Source organism: Bacillus rossius (genome assembly GCF_032445375.1).
Source record: "Bacillus rossius redtenbacheri isolate Brsri chromosome 9 unlocalized genomic scaffold, Brsri_v3 Brsri_v3_scf9_2, whole genome shotgun sequence".
In the NCBI taxonomy this organism is placed as follows: Eukaryota; Metazoa; Arthropoda; class Insecta; order Phasmatodea; family Bacillidae; genus Bacillus; species Bacillus rossius.
In genome coordinates, this window is record NW_026962013.1 from 21495683 (window position 1) to 21520707 (window position 25025).

General features: G+C 39.1%; 1 protein-coding gene across 1 annotated transcript in view; it reads left to right on the forward strand.

The window, feature by feature from the left end:
- Positions 1-4524: 4524 nt before the first annotated feature.
- LOC134543279 (disks large 1 tumor suppressor protein) overlaps positions 4525-25025 on the forward strand; it is a 719411-nt gene continuing 698910 nt past the window's right edge. Inside the window, exon 1 of the mRNA XM_063388189.1 lies at positions 4525-4903. Within this exon, the coding sequence (XP_063244259.1) occupies positions 4525-4903 (379 nt within the window). The remainder of the gene's footprint in view (positions 4904-25025) is intronic.

Here is a 25025-nt window from a genome sequence, read left to right on the forward strand (position 1 = left end):
CCAGAACCATGACACGTGGAGATTTTTCCCTCGGTCCTCTCCTACCCCAGGGAAATTCCCTCGCACTAATTGCGAGGCAGGCTGGAAGGAGGGCTACCCTGGGAGAGGCTCTAATGAAATACCTGTGTCCCGTGAGTGGGACAATTAGCATAGCGGAGGGGTTTAAACCCGGCGTGGAGCCCTGAAATTATCTCCTGGTTCCACCACAAGCTTAAGGCCATTAGTAGATTTGAAATTTGGTCCTAAATTTCTCTTAGAAATATTTTTTTGTTACATTATTTAATAGGACGATACCTACAAAGCAAAACACATTCACACAAAGCCAATTCGTTACTATACAATAAATGTATATTTTTTAACAATGTAGTCTGTAAACATTTGTGTGTATTTGAAATAACATATCACACAAATTACCTATTGAAGAGTGAGGAGATTATTTTCAACATCGTTATTATAATTTGGTCCTAAATTTCTCGTAGAATTTTTTTTACATTATTTAATAGGATGATACCTACAAAGCAAAGATTATAGATTTCATTAAATCAGTTGCTATAAAAGAAATATTTTTATAATTAATATAGTTTGTAAACATTTGTGTGTTTGCAATAACCTATCAAAAAGATTACCCGTTGAAGAGTGAGGTGATTGTTTTAAACATCGTTATTACTTAAATATTTTATTTTGCAACGATGAGTATGCCTACTTACAGCAACTCCGCAGCCAGTATCACATCAGTTTCAAACGCCATAAAAAAAAAATACAGTTTCATGGCACCTAATTTCTAGTTACAAATTTGTATGAAAATAAAAATTAAAGTGATAAGATTTATTTTCGGAACTGTTTATAGCTAGTATTTTATTTATCAATAATAAGGAATTATTTAAACAGGTCTTTATTACTAAGGATTTGTAAACAAATATTTATAAAAACTACAGTATTTTTTTAAATAAAACTTACAAAAAACTACAGATTTGTAATGTAGTGAAGATTTTCTATTACTATATAGTTTATTTTACGATATTTATTATGTAAAAAGTTAAGATTTAATTTCTCCGAGAAGTTTAAACTTCGTTGTTTACGTTTTGTTTACGTCGCGTCGTCTCTTTGAGGCGAACTGCTTGAGTGCATTTGTCTCGTTAAATACGTTATTTTTTTTTCGATTATTTTAATTTTTTTTGATCATAAAAAATTAAAACTTCCGGTAGATGATAAATCTATGTGCCTGTGTTCGTGCGGCCAGAGTTAGCTGGCTGTCCGCCCCAGCGGCTGGGACGGGGGTCCGGCGAACAAGCGGCTAAATCCACTCTCCGCTTGGCGGATCCGCGCAGTCGCTTATTCCCCGATCCGCGGCGGAACTTCCGGGAGAGTGCGCGCAGATTTATGAGCGATATTATTCTTTTTTTTTTTTTTTTTTTGCAATTGTCACGCGGAATGGACATAGGATATAAAAAAAAAACAAAGAAAGAAAGAGTGTGGCGTTGGGGTATACGCGATAGCTGCCCGTGCCGTGTAGTCACCTCTTGGGGCGTAAATAATTCCGCTATAAATCGTCGTTGGTTAGGACGTTACAGCGGCTAGCGTGGGTGTCATCGGCGGTGTCGGGTCGCGTCCGTGTGGCTACCGCCGTTTCCAAGGATCGGTGGAGGGGGGAAGAGAGGGGTGCGGAATAGTGGTAAGGGCGGGGTGCGTCCAGCACGCTAAATCAAACCCCCGTCACCCTCCCACCCCCCTACCCTCCTTCTTTCAGCGAGCCAGTTGAAAGGGAGCAGGCGGTTTCGGCTCATTCATATTTATTCCAACCGCGTGAATTATTTATGCTGGTAATCTCCGCATGCACTGTCCCCTACTCGTCCCCTCCCGTCAGCTGGAAAATTACAAATAAAATCGTTGGGTGTTTTAAAAATGCATGTGTACCGGTGGAAAAACATTTTAATTTTTTTCTTTCTTTCTTCTCTTCTCGTGCGATTGTCGGGACGCGCGTGAAACGGTTTAATCTGCGGATTTTATGTAACGAAACGATGCTGTTTTCATGATTATTAAATGATTGTACTTTCTTGCAGGGATTTTATGTACAATACTTTATTTTATTTTTTTGTTCTGAAATAAAGTTCAGGGTGATAAATCTAGCATCACGTATTCATATTTTTTTTTCTATTACTTATAAAGCAATCACTACCTATTGCACATTTTGAAATATTTTGTGGTATTTCTAGTATAACATTCCTTCCATCGTAGGTATTTCGGTAGTTGAAAATTATCTCTGTCATTATTCCTTTCTTGATTCCTTAAGTTTTTTTAATTTGCTACTTTTTTCGTTTATTTTCATTGGTTATGTCTAAATTCATATATCTTAAATTAACATTTCATCATTTATTATTATTATTATTATTATTAACATTAACCTCCGCTTTGAGATAACTCATATTTTACTTGCGTGACTCGCGAATCTTGTGGAGTTCACCAATGAACTCGCCGCGTAACTTTCAGCTTAGTGAAACTTTATATTAATATATGTGGATACTTCAGTATAAGGGGACACATTTTGACAGGTACTAGAACAGAAATTCATACCTTGACAACTGAATATTCTTATAAGATTGCCACATTTATTATTGATACGTGTTCAACTAGTTTGGTGATAAATGAATCTGTGTTTGGTTTATCATGTCACAATCTTTAGTTGTCAAAATCTTAATGTTCGCTTGAGCACCAGTCAGATAAGAGACGTCTTACCTTTAACTGACCTTATTATATTATCGTACCGTTTGTAGAGGAAAATTATGTCGCTAGACCACAAGAATTTTTTTTTCTTCTGCTGGTTTCAAATCGCCGGCTATGAAAAAAAAAAAAGTAAGTATTGACTGTAACATTAAAAAAAAAGAAATCAAATGAAAATGCGCGCATAATATTATTATTACATCTCGTTTTCGCTAATTATCATTCTAATGCGATAGTTCCGCGCATGCAAGTTACAAGGGCGAAGACACGGCTAGTCAAAGTGCGTACGTCAACCTTGCAGCCAATTCCAAAACAAATTTTACTGTATTTTTAGACACTGACTTTCAGTGTGGTATTTACTAGGAATTCGTACAAACCACTATTAAACCTGTAAGAAATACCGGCTGAAATATTTTACGAACATTCGGTTTCTTCAGTCGCCTACTTCTTATAGACTCATTTTGGTTTTCACTAAATCGACTTAATTTTGGCCTATTCATATTCAAACTAAATGATTGCGAGATAAAACTTTACATTTATCATTTTTCGTTTATTGTTCAGTGTGAATCTGCTGGGCACTATTTATGACTAAATCGCGCATTTTTTTTCTATAACGATAACGACGCAATGAAGAAAGGTGTACTCACTCTCTCATGTTAATAGCCAATGCTTTTAGAATGACGTATATGATTTTTTATTGACTGTCATGACCAGTTGTCGTGTTTATTTGTTGCATTCCATTTAATTTTGTTTTACAGTATTTATCGCAGTATTTCTAACGATAACGTTCAGGAGAGCCGTACTCCAGCGAGTTATGACTTACAAATACGAGTAGTTAATTTTGAATACAAATACATGTTATTTATTTTCATATGATTGTCGTATATGTTTACCCTTTGACCCAGACTAATTCGCATTGGTATATTTTTTCAGATGATGTGACAATATTTCAAAGTTATGGAACGTGAACTTACAAAATACTCATTATTTGAATGTGCAGACTTAGTGGTACATTGCAGTTATCACAGACGCATTGGAGTTTTATAGATTGTATAATATTTTTGTTCAATAAAGGATACTGAAGTAACAGGCACAATAAGTAAATTAGTGTATGTGGGTTGTTTTGATACTAAATAAATTATTGACGGTTCAATCTCATGAACGAGAGCAAGAGAGTAAACATAGTGATTGTGTCCGTTGGCGGAATGTTGCAGCGACTGTTGGGACTGTGGTAGAAATTACTGCAGCCGAAAAAGAACTTCGGGACAAAAGGGTATATAGACCACTTGGAGGTGTTCTAGGACAGTTCCTGCTGCCGAAGAGAGAATCGGTTGATCACGTGGTCAAACATCTGAGATACATTTTAGGACTGTATATTTTTAGCCAAAAAAAAAAAAAAAAAAAAAAGGTATATCCAGAACACCAGGAGCGGAGACAACGTCAAGGAATTTTTAAAACTGGCGTTATAGCCGAAGACGTAGTCGTGTTTACCCAAGGATTCGATCGCTTTGTCCGAAAAGGTGCTGGAGTTACCATCGAAGGTACACAGGTGTTTTATGAGGGTCGTTGTGGCCAAAGAGGTGGTTGGGAAACCATGAACAGCAGGAGGTTTTAAAGCTCTCTTTGTGACCGTTGCACCAAGAGGGAAGACAAGGGGCAGGCGTTGTGGCCGAAGGGACACCAAGAGGACGAGGAAGACGGCCGGGAGACCAGGAGCGTAGGACCGCGAGGAGGTTTGCCGGCGACCCCCCGATGACCGTGGAGCCTGGGGCGAGGACCACGACGACGCCATAGCGCTCCGGGGGCATGGTTCGCCCGGCCGCCGCCCCGCGCCTACTCGTCGACGATGCCGCCCGCGGCGGCGTGCTGCTGGCGGCGGTAGCCATGCCGGCCCAGCTGGTGGAGATGGCGCTGTTCGGTATGGTGTGGCTGCTGCGCGTGCGCGCCGAGATGCGGCGCTGCGCCAAGTGTCGGCGGGACGAGATGCGGCAGCAGCAGCAGCAGCAGCTGCAGCTGCAGCTGCAGCAGCAGGAGGCGGCCGGGGGCAGGCCGCCCGCGCGCGACCTCAGCCGCGACGACCTGGCCTCCACGTCGACGGTGGCCACCGTGTACACAGTGGACACCCCTGGACCCGCCCCCGTCGGAACCTTCTGCGAGGTGCACGGCTACGTGCCGCCCAAACGAGGTACACACCCGCCTCCTCGCTTGCCTGCCCTGTAGAGAGATATCCAGACCAGTTGTGTGTTGGAACTTTGTAGCATGGCCTGTGTTTCGTGGTTGACTAGGTTCATTTCAGCTAAATGTCTACCGTCAGCTCACCGATCTTGCAGACGACCGTCGGTTACGAAAGGAACGGTCTGTAGCGTCTAATGAGCGAGCAAATTATTTTGAGAGAAAAATACATGCCTTCACCTATCATCTACAGCTAGGTCGTTAGCGATTGGCAAGGAGGGGGGATAGGGTTGATATGTCCCTATCCCACGATATCCTTAAAAAAAAAACTCTCATTCCTACCAAAAAAATGAAAGAAGTTTAAATGAAACAGCGTGCAAAGTGGTAACTAATACCGAACAGCTTTAAATATACTTAAAACGCAGGAGAGAGAGTTAAATACAACTAGCGCAGGGATCGGCAACCTGCGGCTCGCGAGCCACATGTGGCTCTTTGGATGTGAAGCTGCGGATCTTTAGTTCCGTTCCAGAAATACTGCATCACCAGGTCATTTATACAGAAAATACTTTTTTTATTACAAACCAGTAGTAAGCCTGGTTTTTTTCCACGCTTGTTATATTTTACTAAACAATATGTCATCAAGCAGTTAAATTATCAATTTAAAGCTATCCATCCGCCCGAGGTTTTCGTTTTACTAGTAGGCCTACTTACGGGCTATGCTGTAAGTGTTTAATTGTTTTAATTTTTTACTAATATAATAAGTGATTATCTAATAACACCATTTATATTATCAATTTTGTTGTGAAAAAACACTTCTTATATATGAATATATTTTTCTTATGAATAAAAAAAATAGATTAGTTTTTTATCAAAAATCTTTATTATGCAAGTACTATTTATTGTTGGCAAGAAAAAATTTTGTGGCTCTTAAAAAACTTTGAAATTTTGTAAATTGTAATTTTTGGCTCTTTCGACTCAAAAGGTTGCCGACCCCTGAACTAGCGGGAAGAGGTGTGACTACAAAAATATTTTATAGATAGATTGTTAAATTATGTATTATAATGTCTGGTGAAAAATATGATTAACTCCTTTTTAAGAAATCTAAAGCCCTGTAGGTTTATTTTAAACCACAATTATTTAAAGTGATTAAAAAAAGTTTTTTTTCTAAGATAAAATAAAGTTATTCTCGTTATCATAATGTTGGTACCGTGTATTGCATTAAACAGATACATTGTTCATGCTGGGCATACCTTCTGACATCCGTCAGACTGATGTGACAACAATGCCTGGTTTTCACACGAAAATCTTGGAGCAGTCAAGTATTAGTCTCGAATGCATTTAGTTCTATCCCCCCCTCTCCCCGCCACAGCCGGAAATGAAATCCTGTGTACCCTCCTGGCGATGGCAACACTTACGATGTCACAGATCACGACCTGATTCAAGGAAATATTCCGCCGTTTGCCGTTTGTCATTCGTAATTTTAAACTACTAGTCGATTGTCTTACCACTCCCTCACCTCAATCCATCAGCAGTCGTTTATGTCATTTTTAGCATGAAATCTGGCAAGTACGTTGCTGCTCAAAACACTTTTCTGTCGCTGAGTGATCCGGGATATAACCCCGGCACGCAGATAGCTTCAACAAGCGCCTACCGTCTGTCACAAGTCCTGACAATGAGCTGTATTTGATTTATAGTTATGTTCCTAAAATAAAAATTGTGCCATTAATTTATCTCGTTATGAACATGACAATCGACATGTAGTTTCCCGCCTGAGGCAGGGTCTACGTGGATGGAACATTAATATCTGAAAACCAATAAATTACTCCTAGACAAATGTTTAATTTTCCAGTGATTCTTTGAACAATTTTGAATTTTCCGTACGACTATAAAAAAAATTTCAGTTATTGATGTACTTAAAAACAGTCTAGAAGGAATAATAATCAGATAGCAGCACTGATCCCGTGTTATCTGCTTGATAAAGTTTGGTTGGAGTATACTAAGGCTATTTATTACTTTAACTTTGATCAAAAAATTTTTTGGCGATACTTTTGTCTTATCGTTGCGAGCAGCTGTGCGACTCATTTCCTGTCACGAAATCGTACGAATATTTTCTTCTTCTTTGTAATTAGAATCCCGAAGCGTTTTCTGTGGCAGAAAAGTCTACATTTCCTTTGGATGGACGTTTCAGCATCCATCAACATGCCACTCTACATCACACCGATCTTGTGTAACGCCTGCTCATGTTCTTGAATGCACGCGCTTCAAGAGAATTTAATTTGACGCAAGTCGTGGACAGTAACGTACCGATTTTCGGATTGATTGTATAAATTTGTAATTGAATTTAATTAATTATTGGTAATATACGAACAGGAAAAAAAATGTTACACCATAGAGTGTCGATCCAATGAAAAGGGAGGACCGTATTGCAGGAAGAAATGACTGCGTTCTTCTACATTTTTTTTTTCGGTAGCTTGCCAGAACAAACCGTAGTATGGTAGTTTTTTGGTTGTTTTTAGCAGAAACCAGCAAACTTAGACTTAATTTCGGAATAGATTATTACTTGACGAAAAGGTGAATTTTTTACGTTTATTGGCGGCCTTAATCCTGATTTTAGGTTGCCAATCCCACCAACCTACAGTATTTTTGGTCTGAGAAAAAGACTGACATGTCAGTGACTCGTCCTGAATTTTAACTTGGTCTAAATTGCTAATCCAAGCATCCCCGAAACGACATCAGCACACTATTACTGAGTGGAAAATACACTTTTGAGTCAGGTGGAAATTTGGACAAGTACATTTATTGGTAAAATCTTTCATTCTCGCGTGCACACTTAATGCTGTTTTATTTTTTATTATTTTTATTTTTTCACTGTCTTAACCAACATTAAGCTAAGACGATGCCAACTCAGACGTACCTCAGCCTTTCCGGAACCTTAGCTTGTTAGAAACATTTCAAAACTCCCGCCCTGTTGCGAAAAGCTCTTGTCCCGTGTTTGGCTAAGTGCCGGCCAACGTAGCGAGTTTAATCGTGGCTTAGTTTCACTCTGGTTAGCGTTAAGCCTCCAGAATTTTACCGCCAACAGGCCTTTACCCTTCCTCTTGTTCTACTTTATCTTCTCCTTACTTTTCTTCGCTTCCTCTCCGTTCATCCCTTCCCACTCCCGGTGCGCCCCTTGTTAATTAAATTGTTACTTTGGTAACTCCGCGTAGTAGGTCGCGCTATCTGGCGAAGGCAGCAGGCTTATTACCTGTGACACTTAAAGAGCTTCGTCACTCTACGCCATAATTATTCCCCCCTCCCCTTTTTTTGAACTCCCCGACCTGTAACGTCACTGCAAGTCAATTTGATGTCTAAAGAAGGGTGTAAAGCTGACATAGCGCATCAAACTTTGTAATTTTCTTGGTCCTCATTTTCCTCGGATATTTTTTTTATCACTTTTAAAAAGAATAATTCTACTTATAAATTTTAAGACTGGAAATATGTTACTAACATTTTTTTTAAAAACAATAAATTAGTTCAAAGAAGAGGTGTAACTGGGAAAGACATGAACTGGTGTATGCTTTGTTGACAAGCTTTGCAGATTTAATTTACAGTAAGTGGTTAACTCTGTATTGATGTAAGAATTTGTCGTCTTTTAAATTCATAACATACAAAATCTCTGTTCTGAAGACTGATTTTTTATATCTGGATTTTTGGAGAGAGTGCAATTTGTTTTAATTTATTAATTTATATATTATATATTTAAGAGTCTGCACATGAATTCTACGTGAGAGACTGACAAATTAACCATTGGAGATCGTTGTCATAGTAGAGGAAGAGCCAATATAATTTATTTGATACGGACTTATGGATGTGGAAATGTGTTATTAGTATAAGTACAGTTCGTGAATACGGAAGCCCCTTCCATTTTGATTTCAGACACCCTGGTTTTATTTATAGGTCCGTTGGTGATTCTTAAGTAACATTGTGATCGGATGCTGTCTTTGTATCCTTGTGTTACTGAATTCACTTGGATCTACGCCGTCCTCATGTAGTCACTTTGTTCGTTCTCAAGTTATTCATGTATGTTGGGAAACAATCTAAAAATCTGTTTAGCTTGAAAGTATAATTGTAGCCTAAACTGCTGAATAAGGTATCAAAGTGTAGTTCAAGTAAGTCATAAGTTTACTCATTCACGTTATTCTCTACGAGAGAGTGTCTAAAATCCTCTGTCAGTTTAAGTAGTTCTGAATTATTTTTTTCTTAGTTTAATTCGTCTGTTTATACCACATATCACTTAAGTTCTAGAATTTGTCCAACGAGAAAACTTTATTTTATGACTTCGGGGCTTAAGTTGCCTCGCTTAGTTTATTTTAAACTTTAAAAGCACTGAACCCTAAAAAAAACTATATATTCGCTCACAAAAAATTTAATTAATTTTTAAAATTGCAATACTTGTTTTTAATTTTGTAAGACTTACATGTTTGTTTCGATATACCCAGTAATGCAAAACGAGTAAAAAAACCGTTTTAAACTTAAATGATAAGAGTATTTATTCGTGCCTGCAGCTAAATGCACATAGGAAATTTGAAAATAATTATTTTATACATGTGAGTTTAATGTTGTACTGATGTTGTTAAATAAACTTATGTATCTGTGTTCGTGCGTGCCACTAAAACATACCTTTCTTTTTCTTTGCAGGTGAGTTGGATGTCATCTTTGGGAAAGAAAATGTCTGTGAGTAAAATTACTTTGTTGATTGGGTATGTTGAACAAATTTATTTATTATAATATTCTTAAGTGTCTGTCATGCTAAATCTGCAGTTTTGGTACTTAGGTCCGTCTTTATGCTCATTATGTTTTTTTTTCGTGTCATGACTTGTAAAATGGGACATTTTCGTAGCCCCAGTTGAATGCAAGCAGGCGTCAATCACGTGATAGTGTGAAGTTGCTAGAAACACATAAGTATTAACAAGCAGAAGTTTTGTCGTGTAAAAAGTACATCACCAAAAACTTAAATATTCCAGTCAATGTAAATTTAATCATTCAGTTTAACAATAGGGGTAAGGAAATTGTTTGATGTTTAATTTTTCTTCTCGATTAGTTATGTACCTTATCACGTTTTAGTTAATTTTTTGTAGAGTATATATATATATATATATTTTTTTACGTTAGTGAATTTCAGAATTCTCAAAAACAATGAAACGTAGTTCTACGCAAGTGAGTAATTTCACATAGGCTAGATGATCGATTAATATTTTAGTGGAAGTAGAAGCAATTTTTTTTATCGTGATTCGCGGTTTTATTTGCATTCTACAAAATAATCACGTTATTATTTTTTTTTTCATCGAGACCAACAAAGAGCATGGAAATTTGATTAGGCGCGATGGGGGGTGTGTGTTTGAAGTTTCATTTTGTTTCGCTATAGGGCTTGCCTCTCTCCTCGTCGTGCGACAACCGAGGCCCTTGAGGATTTCAAAGCCGCCTCGCCCGGCGGGTATTTGTTATTTCAATGCCCGTTATTCGTTTCTCTTTTCTTTTTTGTTTCTTCCCCGGGCCTCGTTACTTCCGCGTTATCCTCCCTTCCTCGTGTCAGCCACTCGTATGTAAATTCTTCCGCGTTCCGGGGATTGGCTCCGATCCTGTACCTTGCGGTGACGTCGCTCTTACCCCTTCTCTGTTTCTACCCTCAAGGTTCCGCCCTACTTTGAGGGACCCGGGGAGGGGGGGGGGGGAGTTGGAGCAGATCCGGAGCATCTCGGGCTAAGTGGAACTTTACGAAAGTCACGGAACCGCAATCAAATGCCCGTCCGCGAAATTGCGCGCGAATAAATTGATACGTAATGCGAGCACCGTGGCCTACCACCCCCCCACCCCCCTCCTTTCCATCCCACTTCACCCCAGCCTCTTACGGTTTCCCGTGAATAATTTTTTTTTGCTCCTTGCCCTCCCGCAAATGGGTTTCCCATCGAACATAACGCGCGGGGGTTTAGGGCGGCGCCGGCTGTCGCAGGTCGGATGTTCCGAGGCCGGGAATGTGCGTGTCTGTGGAACTTTCGACCGACCTTACGATTGCTCAAGCAAGCATTTTTTTTCTTTTTCTTTTTCTAACTCTTAAATTTATATTTTAACCGATTCATCCTGTTGTTAATATTCCAGAAATTCCTTTTTTTCTTCTTTCAAAAGTATGTACATAATACCTGTCAGAGGAAGTTTAAAACGACGAAATAACTGCTAAAATACATACGCTTAGCTAAGTATCGACTACAACCCAGTTAATAATGTTCGCAGGCCTTCACGGTCATTGTCTGAAGTAGCTTAGTTTCTGGGTTGTAGCCGCGTCCTTGGCGAATGATTCACCGACGTTTCGGTCGAAATTGCAGTCGCCATCGTCAGGGAGCAATCACCTACTATCATCAGGGAGCAGTAGGCTCGGGGACACAGTGATTTCCACACTATTAGAAATTACAGAAAATTTGAGGACGTTTCAACAAAGAATGTAACTCGAATAAAAGAAGATTTCTTCGTAGTTACACATGACTGAATCTTCTTAGGACCTACGCCGTATTTAGACTTCCAAGTTTTAGGTTTCTTTCTAAACAAAGTTAAACACACATATGGGAAAAATAAGAGTGTTATTACTGTGGAAGTAACTTTTTTTTAAGTTTTGTTAATATACCAAGAATATTCTTTTGGATTCATGTTCAAAGTGTCCGTAAATTTTCGAAGAAGGCAGAAAAATTAGGAAGATCCCTGGATAATTAATTCGCAACCAGCGCTCCTCGTAAATTAAAGGTGGGAAATTTTTAACGTTGTACTTAACTTTAATTTCGTTTCTCGACGAAGCTGAATGGGAGAGGAAGTACTAAAGGATTGTCTCGCACTGCCTCCGGGAAGGACAGCGCGGGCGGGCGTCGCAGCCCGGCGCATGCTAATGCTTGGGGGGGGGGGGGACCTTATTAATAATGCGAGGTGGTGAGAGAGAAGGGGGTGGGGCGTGCGTGCTAGGGGGAAGGGTGGGGGGGAAAAAAGGGAGGAGGGGTGGAGATAGGTCGCGCACGTGTCCCACCCTCGCGGCACGCGCTCGAGTAACGGTGCACTTAACGTCTTAACAGAGCGCCGCCGGCGATAAAACTCCGCCGTCTCGCAAAACCCCTTTACTCGCAGAAAACCCTTCACCAGCGATCCTCGTCCGTCCAAGGCGTCGCTCCGATGTCGGCAGCTTTGCGAGTTCCTGTCCGACTCAGGGCTTTCAATCGGCCACGTTGCGCGATCGTCCTAAGCCCGGTGTTCCGAGACACAAAAAAAATAAGGGTTTAGGTGTTGAATATGCTACACCTGCACACTAACCGTATTCCCAGTGTACGATAGGACAAGGCCAGGCACTTATTTTTAGGCAACGTATTTCGGTGTCCCATCCGTAGGGCCAGGCATTTTTCGGGAATAAATCTTAACGCTTATTAGACTGCAACAATGTATACCCGGACCAGCGTTTTCTTCCTTGTGATTGGCGGCTGTCTGCAAGTGAAGTCGTTGCCTGTTTATTTGGACCACTCAGGACGCATTTTGTTTTTGCACTGAATAACTGTGATTGGTGTTGTAACAATCGACATGTACCTGAAAGAAACTCATCCAATCACGACAAACAGACGATGCTACAGTGTTTTAACTTCCAGCTAGACTCAGAATCTTTTCGCGAAATATGCATGCCCCTACCCATCCGTTGCCGTTTTGTTGCCCAAATTACGCGCTTGCGCAGAACTCTCTTTTCCGTTGATTTCGTCCAGATGGCTGAACCGCATCTGGCGCCGTTAACTCATATAGTATAGTGGTTTTTGTGATCATCGGGGGACGTATCAAGCGTGTTGGTGTGCCAAATGAAACATTATGATATCAAAACCATTCTGGAGTACATTTTGTACACTTTAATGGTCATAACAACAAATAATCGCAACTTTAATAGTACGTACTTGAGAAAATTAAAAAAAAAAAAAAACACAATTTATTTCAAGCGATAGTGCTGCTATATATAGGGGTTTTGGCGTAACTAATGTATCGATGGTTTCCAAACGTCCGCTAGGATGTACTAAAATCAGTTTCTAGCCTCGCGCAGGGCACCATTTATTAAGACGGTTTGCTTTTTCGTTATCTTACAGGGATTGGGTTTGGACACGTGATTAAGGTTACAGTTGTATCCCAACAAGGTAGAGCTTATTCGCTACCTTACCCAAATGTCTTGGAATACCGTCCTAAGACTCCCTTCGTTTTAAACTTCACAGATGGGATAACCATACACGCCTCAACTGCGGCCAACAAATTTCGATTGAATAAATAAGATGAAGACACCAGCAGTGTCCGGGGGTCCCAGCTGAGCGCGCCACCTGTGGACTACTGCTATGCATACTCGCGCGTTTCTCTTCAGCGCCACGTCCCGCAATGTAGCTTGTTTCTTCGAGTGATGGCGGAATCAAGATCCCACGCTGAATTGTTCACGGCTCATCAAATATCCCAATACTCATACGTGCGAAGAAAGATCAAACCTGTCTGGGTTCTGGCGAAGATCACTACAGAGCGGCGTGCAAAACATTCCTTTGGTATATAGAGTTCGCGTAGGATCGGATGAATACGTGAGAATATGTTCTGTTTTTTTTTTTTTTTACGGCATTTCTTTCGCTGTAGAAACAACGCATTTGCTTCCTCCAAATCCATTTTCGTACTGGTCATTGGAAATGTAGCACAGCTGTGGAAACCCAGAGAGTGAACTTAATGTGGGCGATGGGGCACAATGCTGCAACTAGACAGGCAAAAAAAATAATTTAAATATTAATATTTGCCCGACTACAAATAAAATACATAAAATTTGCTACACAATGCAAATGCAATGCTTACATAACGGAACATCCACAGAAATTTCCCTATATTAAGGGGATCAATCGCCTTTACGTCCTGCATAAGTCAACTATCAGAATTGAGTAGTAACTATTACATTTTATTGTTTCGTTATGAGATCAAAGTTTTATTTCAGAAACCTAAGTGCTTTCAAATATTTTTACCGTGATTTTCATATTATTCTGAAAACACGTGTCTTAGTCGATTTCACTCTTCTGAAAAAATACAGTTTGAAGACGAAATTCGGAAACAGATCTACTGATCTGACCTCGGCGTATTATTGAGTGATTTCCTGGAACAGACGGATATCTTCAGCAGTTTTCAGACCGCTTGGGTTTTTCTGAAGCTGTGCGCACCGTTTGTGTGCCCATCAGCTAGGGAGGGTCCTAAATTTTATGAAGATTAAATTACCCAACATGGCGGTTTTAGAATGTATCTCATCCACGCGAATTCCTGTCGATGCCGATTTGTAAATACTTGGCTCGTTGATTTCTTGGCATGGTTTCTAGAAATAATTAACTTATAGTTCAGCATTTGAGTTGAAGCCGATTACTCTCGAGATGAATGGAAGGAACCACCGTTAGGAGTGAATGTTGTGTGGCGAGATCTTACCGGCCAGAAACGTGCTGAGTCAATAAAGAAGGGCGGGAATGACATTTTTGAAGATCTGCGTAAAAATATTATTTCGCTCAATCCCAAGCTACCATTAGAAAAACAAAGTTCTTAAAAAAATTTTATTTTGGTTAGGAGATTTATTTTATAATAAAGTCACAAATGTAATCTTAAAAAAAGTGCAAAAAATTCACTTTTTGGGAATACGTATAACGATGAAAGCAATTATATGTTGCTGTTATCACTAAAAGTGTAATGTTGGTGTTTACTGGTGAGTATTTAAGAATAATATAATGCAGTCATTAGCAAAAGTTTTTTTTATGGTCGTAAAATAAATTCAACAGGATGAATGTTTACTTTTTAAAATTTAATATACAAAATTATGAATTTATGGAAACAGAATTTTAAATACGTTCATGTATTTTTTTAAATATTTTTTTTTTGTCTTGGTGGTTTGGCGAATACAAATAATGATTGCACAAATACTTCTTTTTTTTTTTTTTTTGTGATCTGTTAAATTAGAGAAGTTTTGAACTGCAAGACTGGTTGGTCCAGCAGAGGAGCCGCTAACTGATCATGCTTGTCACAGCTGGGCTTGTTTCCGACATCTGTCTTCTGTAAGAACCCGAGGAAGCAAGGAGAATGGTGTTTCTTCACGTCTCCGGCTGCCTTCCCGTACGTCTCATTCACTCCCCGCTGCTCGCTTTAACTTTTATCTGACTTCTTCACCTCAACTGTCGTCAGCTATATGCCTCACCCCAACGCCACTACCATCGCCACAGACAGAATTTCTCATTTATTTTTACGGTTCTAGTGGTCTTTATGCCAGAAAGTCGGCGGCCTATGTTCTTCTGCTTTACTATCGGAATTTTTTTTTAACCCCACTCTATTGCAGCTACTTTTCGAAAACTGTTTGGAAAAGTACCATGATAGCGTATGGATTAAGTAATAAGTTATGAATATTAAAGATATTTCCAAAAAAATATAAGTTATTCTTCCCATATTTTATTTAAAAAAAATGTTAAATACGAGAAAATTAAAATAATTTTCGCAAAATTTCACGGACATTGTCTGAAGTAGGTTGTCTTCTAGGTTGTAGCCGTGTCCTTGGCGAATAATTCACCGACGTTTCGGTCGACATTGCAGTCACCATCATCAGGGAGCAGTTACCAGAGTTACTAGCGTTACCTACTGCCTACAGATAACTCTACCCTAATGATAGCGACTGCACTGTTGACCGAAACGTCGGTGAATTATTCGCCAAGGACACGGCTACAACCCAGAAACCAAGCTACTTAAGAAAATTAAAAATTGTAATCCCATGGGAAAGTTCCCTGCAGCGTATGCACATTAAGTGTTATTATTTGGCGGTAGTCTATAATGCAAATGTTTGTACTGTTGAGCGTCTCTGGTCGTTTGACACGCCCTGCAGGTATATGAGCCAATGGAAAACATCGGATCGAATCACGTGCGATCCGGAGGGATGGTGAAATGTGGCAGCAGCCAATAAAATCAAGACATCGACTTGATTACTCTCAAATCTGTGCATTATAGACTTGCCTATAGGTTCATAAGTTCCACTAAAGCTGTAGAAATTTAAACCTTAAAAACACATGAAAAAACATTATGTGGCAGGATCTTAACTTTAGAATCACACTCTTCCTGCTATCAGAATTCTAACACAAAAAATATTTGTTAAATGAATTTGTTCAAAGAATATACGAAGTATATCTGGTTTAGTTTTCCGTGTCGGTGTGTTCACTGTAGGAAATTTTCAATAGCTGATGTTTTTCATTGCCTATTTTTCTGAGTTCCAAAAACAATCAAGGCCTAATGTGGTTATGTAATAGCGCTTTTGGTGTCTTGGTGATGATTGCTAAAATTCATCAGGTTTGAGTTTTTACTATTTTGTTCTTATACGTCTGTTTGTTTCACTAGTTGGTAAAATTGTAAGCTTATTGGAATATTTCCATCAAGTATAAAAAATAATTTTGAAACTTCGAGGAGGTTATTTTTTTGTTGTGTAAACGTCTTAGCTCTCGGTATACGACATTCGATACAAAATTATTTAGTGAAAATCGATGAACTGAAATGTTTCATAAGGATGGCGGATACACGTGTAGCAACATAAACCCGTATATATTCACTTCCGTAAACATTGGTGTGCCAAATGAAACTTAATGATAGTGAAACTACCATGGAACATGTTTGGTAAACTAAAATAGTCATATTACAAAGTAATCACAAGGTTTAAAATACCCAAGAAAACTAGCATTACAATGATTACTATACATACGCGTATATTCTCATTAATTTCCAAGAGGCTTAGCAGCCACAGCGGTAGAGCGCGTGCTTGGTAATAATAGTTTAAAATTCCCGTTAGTTTCGTGCTGCTAATTGCTGTCGGCGTTTGATGGTGGCAAGCGACGTTTACGACTCAGGCCACGAATTCTAGCGGCGGGCGAAAAAAAAAAAAAAAAAAAAATGTGAATGATTCCGCATGCAGAAATTTTTGGTTTTTTGAGGATTGACTATTTTATTTATCAGTTTATGCGGCATTATTTTTAAAGAATTCGGAGTTAGGTTTCGTTTTATAAGTTTTTTTTTTTTTTCGCAACAATGAACAACATGAGAACACGTGAAATTTTTCTTGTTACCGAGGTTAGATGTTAACACATCACTGACGAGTGCTGAAAGACTCGTAGTGGTGAGGACCGATAGGCAAGGAAGGAAGGGGGCTGGGGGCACAGTAGTTCTGGAGATCGAGAGATCGAACCACCATCTCGACCTCCGCCAGAGGAGAGCTTGCTTCCCGAGAGCTCAGTAACGAGACGGCGGGACTTGGCGGGAGTCGGATTTCAGGCGGTCGTTACGCTCGCTCTTGCAAAGCGACCAGGAGGGGAAGGGGAGCCTCCCAGGTCGTTGTTATGCCCCAGGAGTCGCGGGTTCCGACATTTTGATAACTGTCCACCATATCGAATATCCTCATTTTTTTTACGCTATAAAATCGGGTTAAAATTTTTAAAGCCGTAAAAAAAAATTTAATTTGATAAATTTTTTAATGAAAATGAACTTATGTCATGGATTCCTCGGTTCGAATTCGGTGAGGTCATTCAATTAAAAAAAAAAAAAAGGGATGGATCCTTTCTCTACACGGAAGCCACCGGCGGACTGACTTCCCACCACTAGTGCCAAGCTAGATGTTACATCAGCCAGTATGTCATGGCAGACATTTTGTTTTATTCCGCCGGAGGCCGCCATCTTGGATCCGACATATAGTTTTTGTCTGCTAGAGTGTGCTCCTGCCGTATTGAATAATTTTTCCCCCCCGCTAGATTGCAGTAATTATTTGTTGCCAGGGCGCCCGCCAATTTTTCGGAAATTTTATTCTCCATCTTGAAAATCTTTAGTTATTTAGTTAGAAATTAGTAAAAAATATCCCAATATCGTCAAAAACATGAAAATAATTATTGATTCGTTTTATTCCTGTCCGCGGTTCGATACCAGGCAGTACAGAGTTAATTAAGTTATTATTTACACATTAAACAGTCTAATGTGTGGAATACAATAACAATAAAAAAAAATCAATATCACATGAAACGGCAGGATAGAGGATAAGGGAGTTTGCACACACCAAGTACCACTCACTCATTAGGTAAGGACCATGTGATCGATACTCACCCTCTAACTTTGTAATTTTTTTTTCTGTGCCTTGCGTAAAAAAAAGGGGTTGTCTATAAAGTCGGTTTACGGACGATAGTTTAACGGTACAACGTCATAACAAAACATTGATGAAATTATTGCATACTTTTATGAATAAAATTGAATTTTTTTGATTTAATTATCACTATTTTATATGGATACAAAGGAGTGAAATGAAATCTACAATTTAATTGATAAATTAACTTTTATTTGCACTCATTAATTCAAATATGTTTATTACTTTAACGAAGAGATTATTTGAAATATAACTTTTATACATGTTTGCTAATTAACTTCTTCCAATCTGTGTTATTCTGTTAAGGATAGGACGATGATAGGAAAAGTAAGAAACGAATGGGAGTGTTTCAAGTTTAATGTGCCTCGAAAAAGTGAAATCGATGGTTGGTCCAATCGAGTGGAAGAGAGATAGATGCGGCGCAAGCGTACAATGAGCGTAACGGGACACAGCGTAACGGGACAGTGTGCGTAACGGGACACTTTTTCGTGCGTGCAGCCGGCGTTCATCGATTTATTAGACGTCACGTCAAAAACTAAATTCCGATACATGTGAAGTTAAAAAAAAAAGTCACATACGACATGTCAAAGTACCTAAATTAGATCATGTTAACCACAGAGTTTTTTTAAAAATATTCACGAGGCTGGACGAAGCCGAGTGAGGTTCGTTCGTTGGTCGCTGCGTGCCGCTCACTTGGGGAATATTTAGAGCTGTAGCAAACCGTATGTATTCGTTACTGAGTAACGGGTGCGGTATCTAGTAACGAGTAACGAAACGTTACACACGAATGCATTTCGTTACTCGCATCTTTCGTATGTTTTACGCATGCGCGCGCTTATTCGTTACAAAGAACGATGTTTGTTTATTAATAAAAGTATAATTTGGAAATTCGTCGTCCAAGTTTTTTACTGTTTATTAAAGGTATTGTGTGTGTAGACAAAGTTTTAGATTCGAACAGAAACAACGTAAGAAAGTATTTTCTACAAATTATAAATATGTATGTTTTTGCTTTTTATTATCGCGTATTTTCACGTTTTATGTTCTTATATTAAAAGATGTATTATAATAAAGCCGCTCTAATGAGATTTAATTGTTTCTTGGTTAACAAAAGCTGTTAATTATCAAATATTTTTAATTGTTTATATTCGATTTATTTTTATTTACGCGACGTCATACTGTACGCGTACGAAATACGACTCGATTCGATGCTGTTACATAACATAGCATGTGCCATGTTATGCGGTATCAAAAGTAACGAGTAACGATACGAAAGTAACGAGTACTGATTGTTATAGTAACGAATACATACGGGTACACATTTTTTCGTTACTTTTACACCTCTAGGAATATTCGCGCGCTGGCAGAAGCGTCAGGTGACCGTACAACTCCTCGCTCGAGGCGCACAGGCCTCGCTTCCCGGCTGCCCCGCTAACACGTAAAAAAAAAAAAAAATGGTTGTCTGTAAATTCGGTTCACGGACGATAGTTTAACGGGACAACGTCATAACAAAACATTGATGAAATGATTGCATACTTTTATGAATGAAATTGAATCATTTTTATTTTAATAATAAAAGAATACATACTTGAAATTAAACTAGTAATCGGATCTTTAAAATGCAAGAATAATAACCTTTATTGCCGAAATTGTTGTTGTAATAAGCAATGAAAACCACATTAACTTTTCACTTCACTTTATAACCAGTCGACGAAACAGTTCACGCGTAGATGTAAGTTGTGTGCTGCCGCTGTCTTTCTTCTCCTCGGACGCATAGGCCAATCGAGTGGAAGAGAGATAGATGCGGCGCAAGCGTACAATGAGCGTAACGGGGCGCAGCGTAACGGAACAATGTGCATAACGGGACACTTTTTCGTGCGTGCAGCCGGCGCTAATCGATTTATTAGACTTTGTTACATCAAAAACACGGTTGAAATCATAACCCAGTACATGAGAAATACTTCTTGGAATGGCATAAAAAAAACCGAAAAAAAACGGAACGAGAGTAGAAAACGAGCCCATCAGCGTAAAATTTGCACCCCTAAAAATTGTGTAGTGCGTACACCAGATTTGAACTCAGGTCATATGCCATAAAAAAAATACATTATCACGAATAATAATAATACACAACAAATCTTCATACAGGCCAAGCATCTCCGAACCAAAATGTATTTTTCCGTCGTTACTCGGCGAAAAAAAAAATATGTATATTTTGTTGAAGTTTGTCTATTTAAAAAAAGTCTACAAGTTTAACCATGTTGAACGTAAAAATAAAAATAAATGACCTGGAATGCTACACACGCTCCTTAAGTAGATAGTAACACGCTGTGTTCTCGGACAGTTTCATTTTTTCCGGAGATCGTTCCGGACCGTGCTTCAGATCGCGAGGACCGATCCGGCCGACGGGAGAAAGTGCTGCGTCGCAAAAAAAAATACTGATTGCCTCTTGCCATCTCCGCAGCCCCAATTACTCTTGTACCTAGCGGCCTGCTGTAGGGCAGTCGCGCGCGATTCTTGTAATTGCGCCATTTTGCCAAAAAAAAAAAAACCTTCCCCTCCTTCCCTGTCCCACACCTCGCCACTTCCTCCCCCCCTGTCCACCGTCACGAGACGCGTCGGAAACCGGCGCCGTGCTAATTGGATGCCGAAACGCCAGTAATGGTTCGGGTGCGCTGTGGAACACGCAGCCACCAACCCCCCCCCCCCCTCCCCCTTTTCCCTCGGGTCACGAGACAGCGGATGGAGACTGGCGTGAAAAAAATAAAAAGTGAGCGTGTTGCGCGAAATCACAAATCCGATACTTCAAAGTTGATTCTGACTTAAATGTGTGTAAAAAAAATAATAAAAAATAATAAATGTCGAATTATTACAGTGGCTTTAAATTTTAGCAATGATGATTCTTTATTTATTTTTTTGCGAAAAAAAGGTGGTTGAGCTAAAATTAACGTGATTGCACCAGAAACGGAGAAAGAGAGAATGCTAGAAAGATAGAGAATTCATTACACTCGGGGATGAATTCCTGTACAATTCGACCCGTCACGAGATATCAGGTAAAGGCTCGCATAAAATAAAGCGCTCAGTCAGAAAATAGGTGTGTTTGGTCATGTCTGCAGAGTTGTTTGTTTATGGCTCGTCATGGCAAATCGCCGGTAGCAAATCATCCACCTGTTTTTTTAATTATTTTTTATTGTAGCATCTTAGATCTCGGTATATGGTATTTGGTAGGAGTAATTTCGTGAATGGAAAGGAAGTCGCCTGGAACGGAAATGTGTAACTACGGTGCTGCCGTCTCTGGTGGATGGCGCGATCCAAAATTTACAAAGACAAAGGGAAACTTTACAGTAGTAATGGTTTAATGAATTTTAACAAGATGGGCAGTATTGTAATAAAATTCCTTTTTGAATATCTGGTCCAAAGCCAGGGTCTAGTATTTTTCAAGTCTTTTTGCTTTTATCGGAACCGTTTTATTACATAGTTAAAAATTCTGTCTACTAATAAAATGGTTCAATATTTGACTCAGCTGCCCCGGCAGCGAATTCTAGCGGCGGATGCGGAAACTACGTTTGATTCGCGTCAAAACATACCTATATAGTTGAAAACACGCTCGGCATTATTTTAAAGAATTCTAAGTGCCATTTTATGTTCGAGCTTCGTATTATAAGTGTATTTGCAACATAGTTAACACATTAATTTGCTCTTTATCGAGTTTAAATGTTACGTATTTCTGGCGAGTGCTGAAAGACTCGCTCACAATTATTTTATTGTTATTCTGAAGCTGTGCACGATGTGCTCGAATCACAATTCGTTTTCTGAAAGGGACTCAAGCAGCTCCGCCATTTTGAGGCGGTGTACCCAATTAGTAGAGACCTGTAAAATTAGCGGATTCATTTCGCGATAGGATAGAGTCCAAATACTTTTGACATTATTTTGCTTCAGTGATTGGGCCACAGTTTATCTGAAGGACTCTGGGCCAATGAAAAATCGTTAACAGAAGAATTAGCGAATCACGATCATTCCAGTCAACAGGTGTTACGAGTCGGTAACCAATGAGCAGATGTAATTTGCACGAGTTAATAGAGGATCATGGAGTCTATCCTTTAGGGATTTGAAATCGCGAATTTTACAGGTCGCTACCAATTAGTCGTCGACGTACTCATAGTGCATGAAACAGTCAACAAAAAAAAAATTAAGTTCTCTGGCTAGCAGAGTAGCGCAGTATTTGTAATTTCCTGGAATCGAACACAGCTCCAAGAGGCACAAGTACTGCGCTAGGCGCAGCAACACTTCCGAGCTGAATGGGATATCCAGGGACCTCAAGTCTAATTTTTTTACACATACGTTGTGCGAAATTTCTGTGAACGCAGATCTGGTACTTGGAAGTTAATTCTTACTCTAATATACACACAAATAAATAAATAAATTAGAGAGAATGAATTATTTCAGTGGCATCAAATTTGAGTATTAGAAATTCCTGATTTCCTGCGACAACATAAGCGAATGAGATAAAAAAAAAATGGATAATACTCAAGAAATAGAGAGAGAAAGAAAATAATTAGGGAGAGAGAGAAAAAAAGAGACAATGAGGAAGAGAAGGAGAGAAATAAATAATGGGAGAATGAGAGAGAGAGAAAACAGTTCACTCAGGGAATAATTTCGGTACAATTCGGCCAAAATAATAGTTTCACCGAAAAAGGGGAGATGGCTTGGTATCGACTAGAGCCGGCTCGTCGGCGATCTGTTTGTGCAAGCGTGGCGGTTGCAGGTGTAGGGAAGAAAACGAACCGCTCATGTACTGTCGCAGCCCCTCCGCTCACCCCCACCCCACCCCTTCTCAGACCTTGGGAGTTGCGCCCGTCTGGACGAGCCACTTAGCCTTATTGCACCAGGCGCCCCGCGGGCGACGAGGGACAATGCCGTCCCTTTGTTGCGACGGGAAATGCCCCTCCTCCTTCCCCCCTCTCCCTTTCGAGTCTTTTACGCCCGTTTCTTCTACCTTTTACAACCCTTCTACTTCGACAGAGTAATCCCGCGAACAAGTTCTGCGGCTCTTCGAGACGCAAGGCACTCATATACCCTGGTCGCGAGTCTAGGGATCCGCGCATGACTAATCAAGTCACCACTTAGCACAGTAATAACTTGGAATTATAGAAAAAAAAATTGGTTGTCTGTAAAGTCGGTTGTTTAAGTCGGTAGTTTAACGTGACAACCCCATTAAAAATATTGATGAAATGATTGCATACTTTTATGAATAAAATTGAATCATATTTATTGAATTATCACTATTTTGTATGGATACAAAGAAGGAGTGAAATGAAATCTACAATTTAATTGATAAATTTACTTTTATTTGCACTTATTAATTCAAATATGTTTATTACTTTAACGAACAGATTATTTAAACTAAGTATAACTTTTATACATGTTTGCTATTTAATTTCTTCCGATCTGTGTTATTCTGTTAAGGATAGGACGATGATAGGAAAAGTAGGAAACGAATGGGAGTGTTACAAGTTGAATGCGCCTCGAAAAAGTCAAATCGATGGTTGTTCCAATCGAGTGGAAGAGAGATAGATGCGGCGCAAGCGTACAATGAGCGTAACGGGACAAAGCGTAACGGGACAACGCGTAACGGGACAATGAGCGTAACGGGACATTGAGTCATCCTTTTTCGTGCGTGCAGCCGGCGTTCATCTATTTATTAGACGTCACGTAAAAAACAATAACCATATAACTTATGATTAAAATAAGTTAGATCTAGATTAACTAAGAATCATCATAATGCAGAAACATCATGACTTATAACTGTCACAACTTAAAACGGTTTTAATTTAGAAACACTCAATTTAGAAACGTCCCAGCGCATAAAAACACAACATATAATCATCATGGCATATTTAGAACATTATATCTAGTGTGTTTCTAAGTTGTAAAAGCAACCTGTTCTGCAAACCGAGGCGCGTGTCATGTAATGAAACGTTGGTGATGCGCGAAAATCGTATGATTTGAATGATCGGATGTCAGATACGATTATCGAGAGAAAAACATGCAAAGCACTCGAAATCTATACAAAAAATTGTTTTAATCTTGTAATGCGTCTGCACTCAGAGTCTTGAACTTATTTGATTTGAATAATTCCATTTAAGAAGCGTATTCAGTCTGAGTAAGTACTACTTAATTCTTATCTCATCGTGTTATACTATTAGTATATCAAAATGTATGAAGATGAAAACAAGTAAGAACTGATTGAAATTTAACTACCCCGTTGAAGGGTTCGAGTCATATTTTAAAACAATGCGCGTGATTTTGCCTCGTGTGTTCGGCAAGAAACCCAATGACCTTCAACATACAAATCGTAAATCATCCTTCCTTTCATTGACCAAACTATCGGCCGCGCGAAAAACAAGTACTTACTCAGGTTGTCCACATTCTGGAAAGTCGGGTAAAATTCAGGGAAGTTGAAATTGTCAGGGAAAGTCAGGTAATTTACTTGAACTCCTTGAAAACATAATGTTATTTCACCAGCTGTAGTAATTTGAAGGGAAATGAATATGCTCCAGTCTGCCATCGCCCAAACAGTAAAATAATTATTTTTTTCCAGATGGTGTATTAGCGCATAATCATATCCACTGTAAATTGGCTTATTCAAGGTTCTTTTTGAATATTTTTCCATTTTTGTAGTATAAAAGGTGCTGTCCATCTACCCGTTACGTTTGTTTTCTAGTAATCGAGTTAATCTTCAGGAATATATATTTTAGGAATACCTTTTTTTATTTAGATTCTGCTTACACTGCTAACATAATAATTGCGTGCTTCATAATACTTACTTATAGTTGCTATTAAATTTGCAGTTAGCTTTTTTTTAGAGTTTCCTTTGGTGTTGAAAACGCTGCTCCTTTAATTTTAGATACTCTGCTTCCAATTTTTAATTTATGACTTTTGA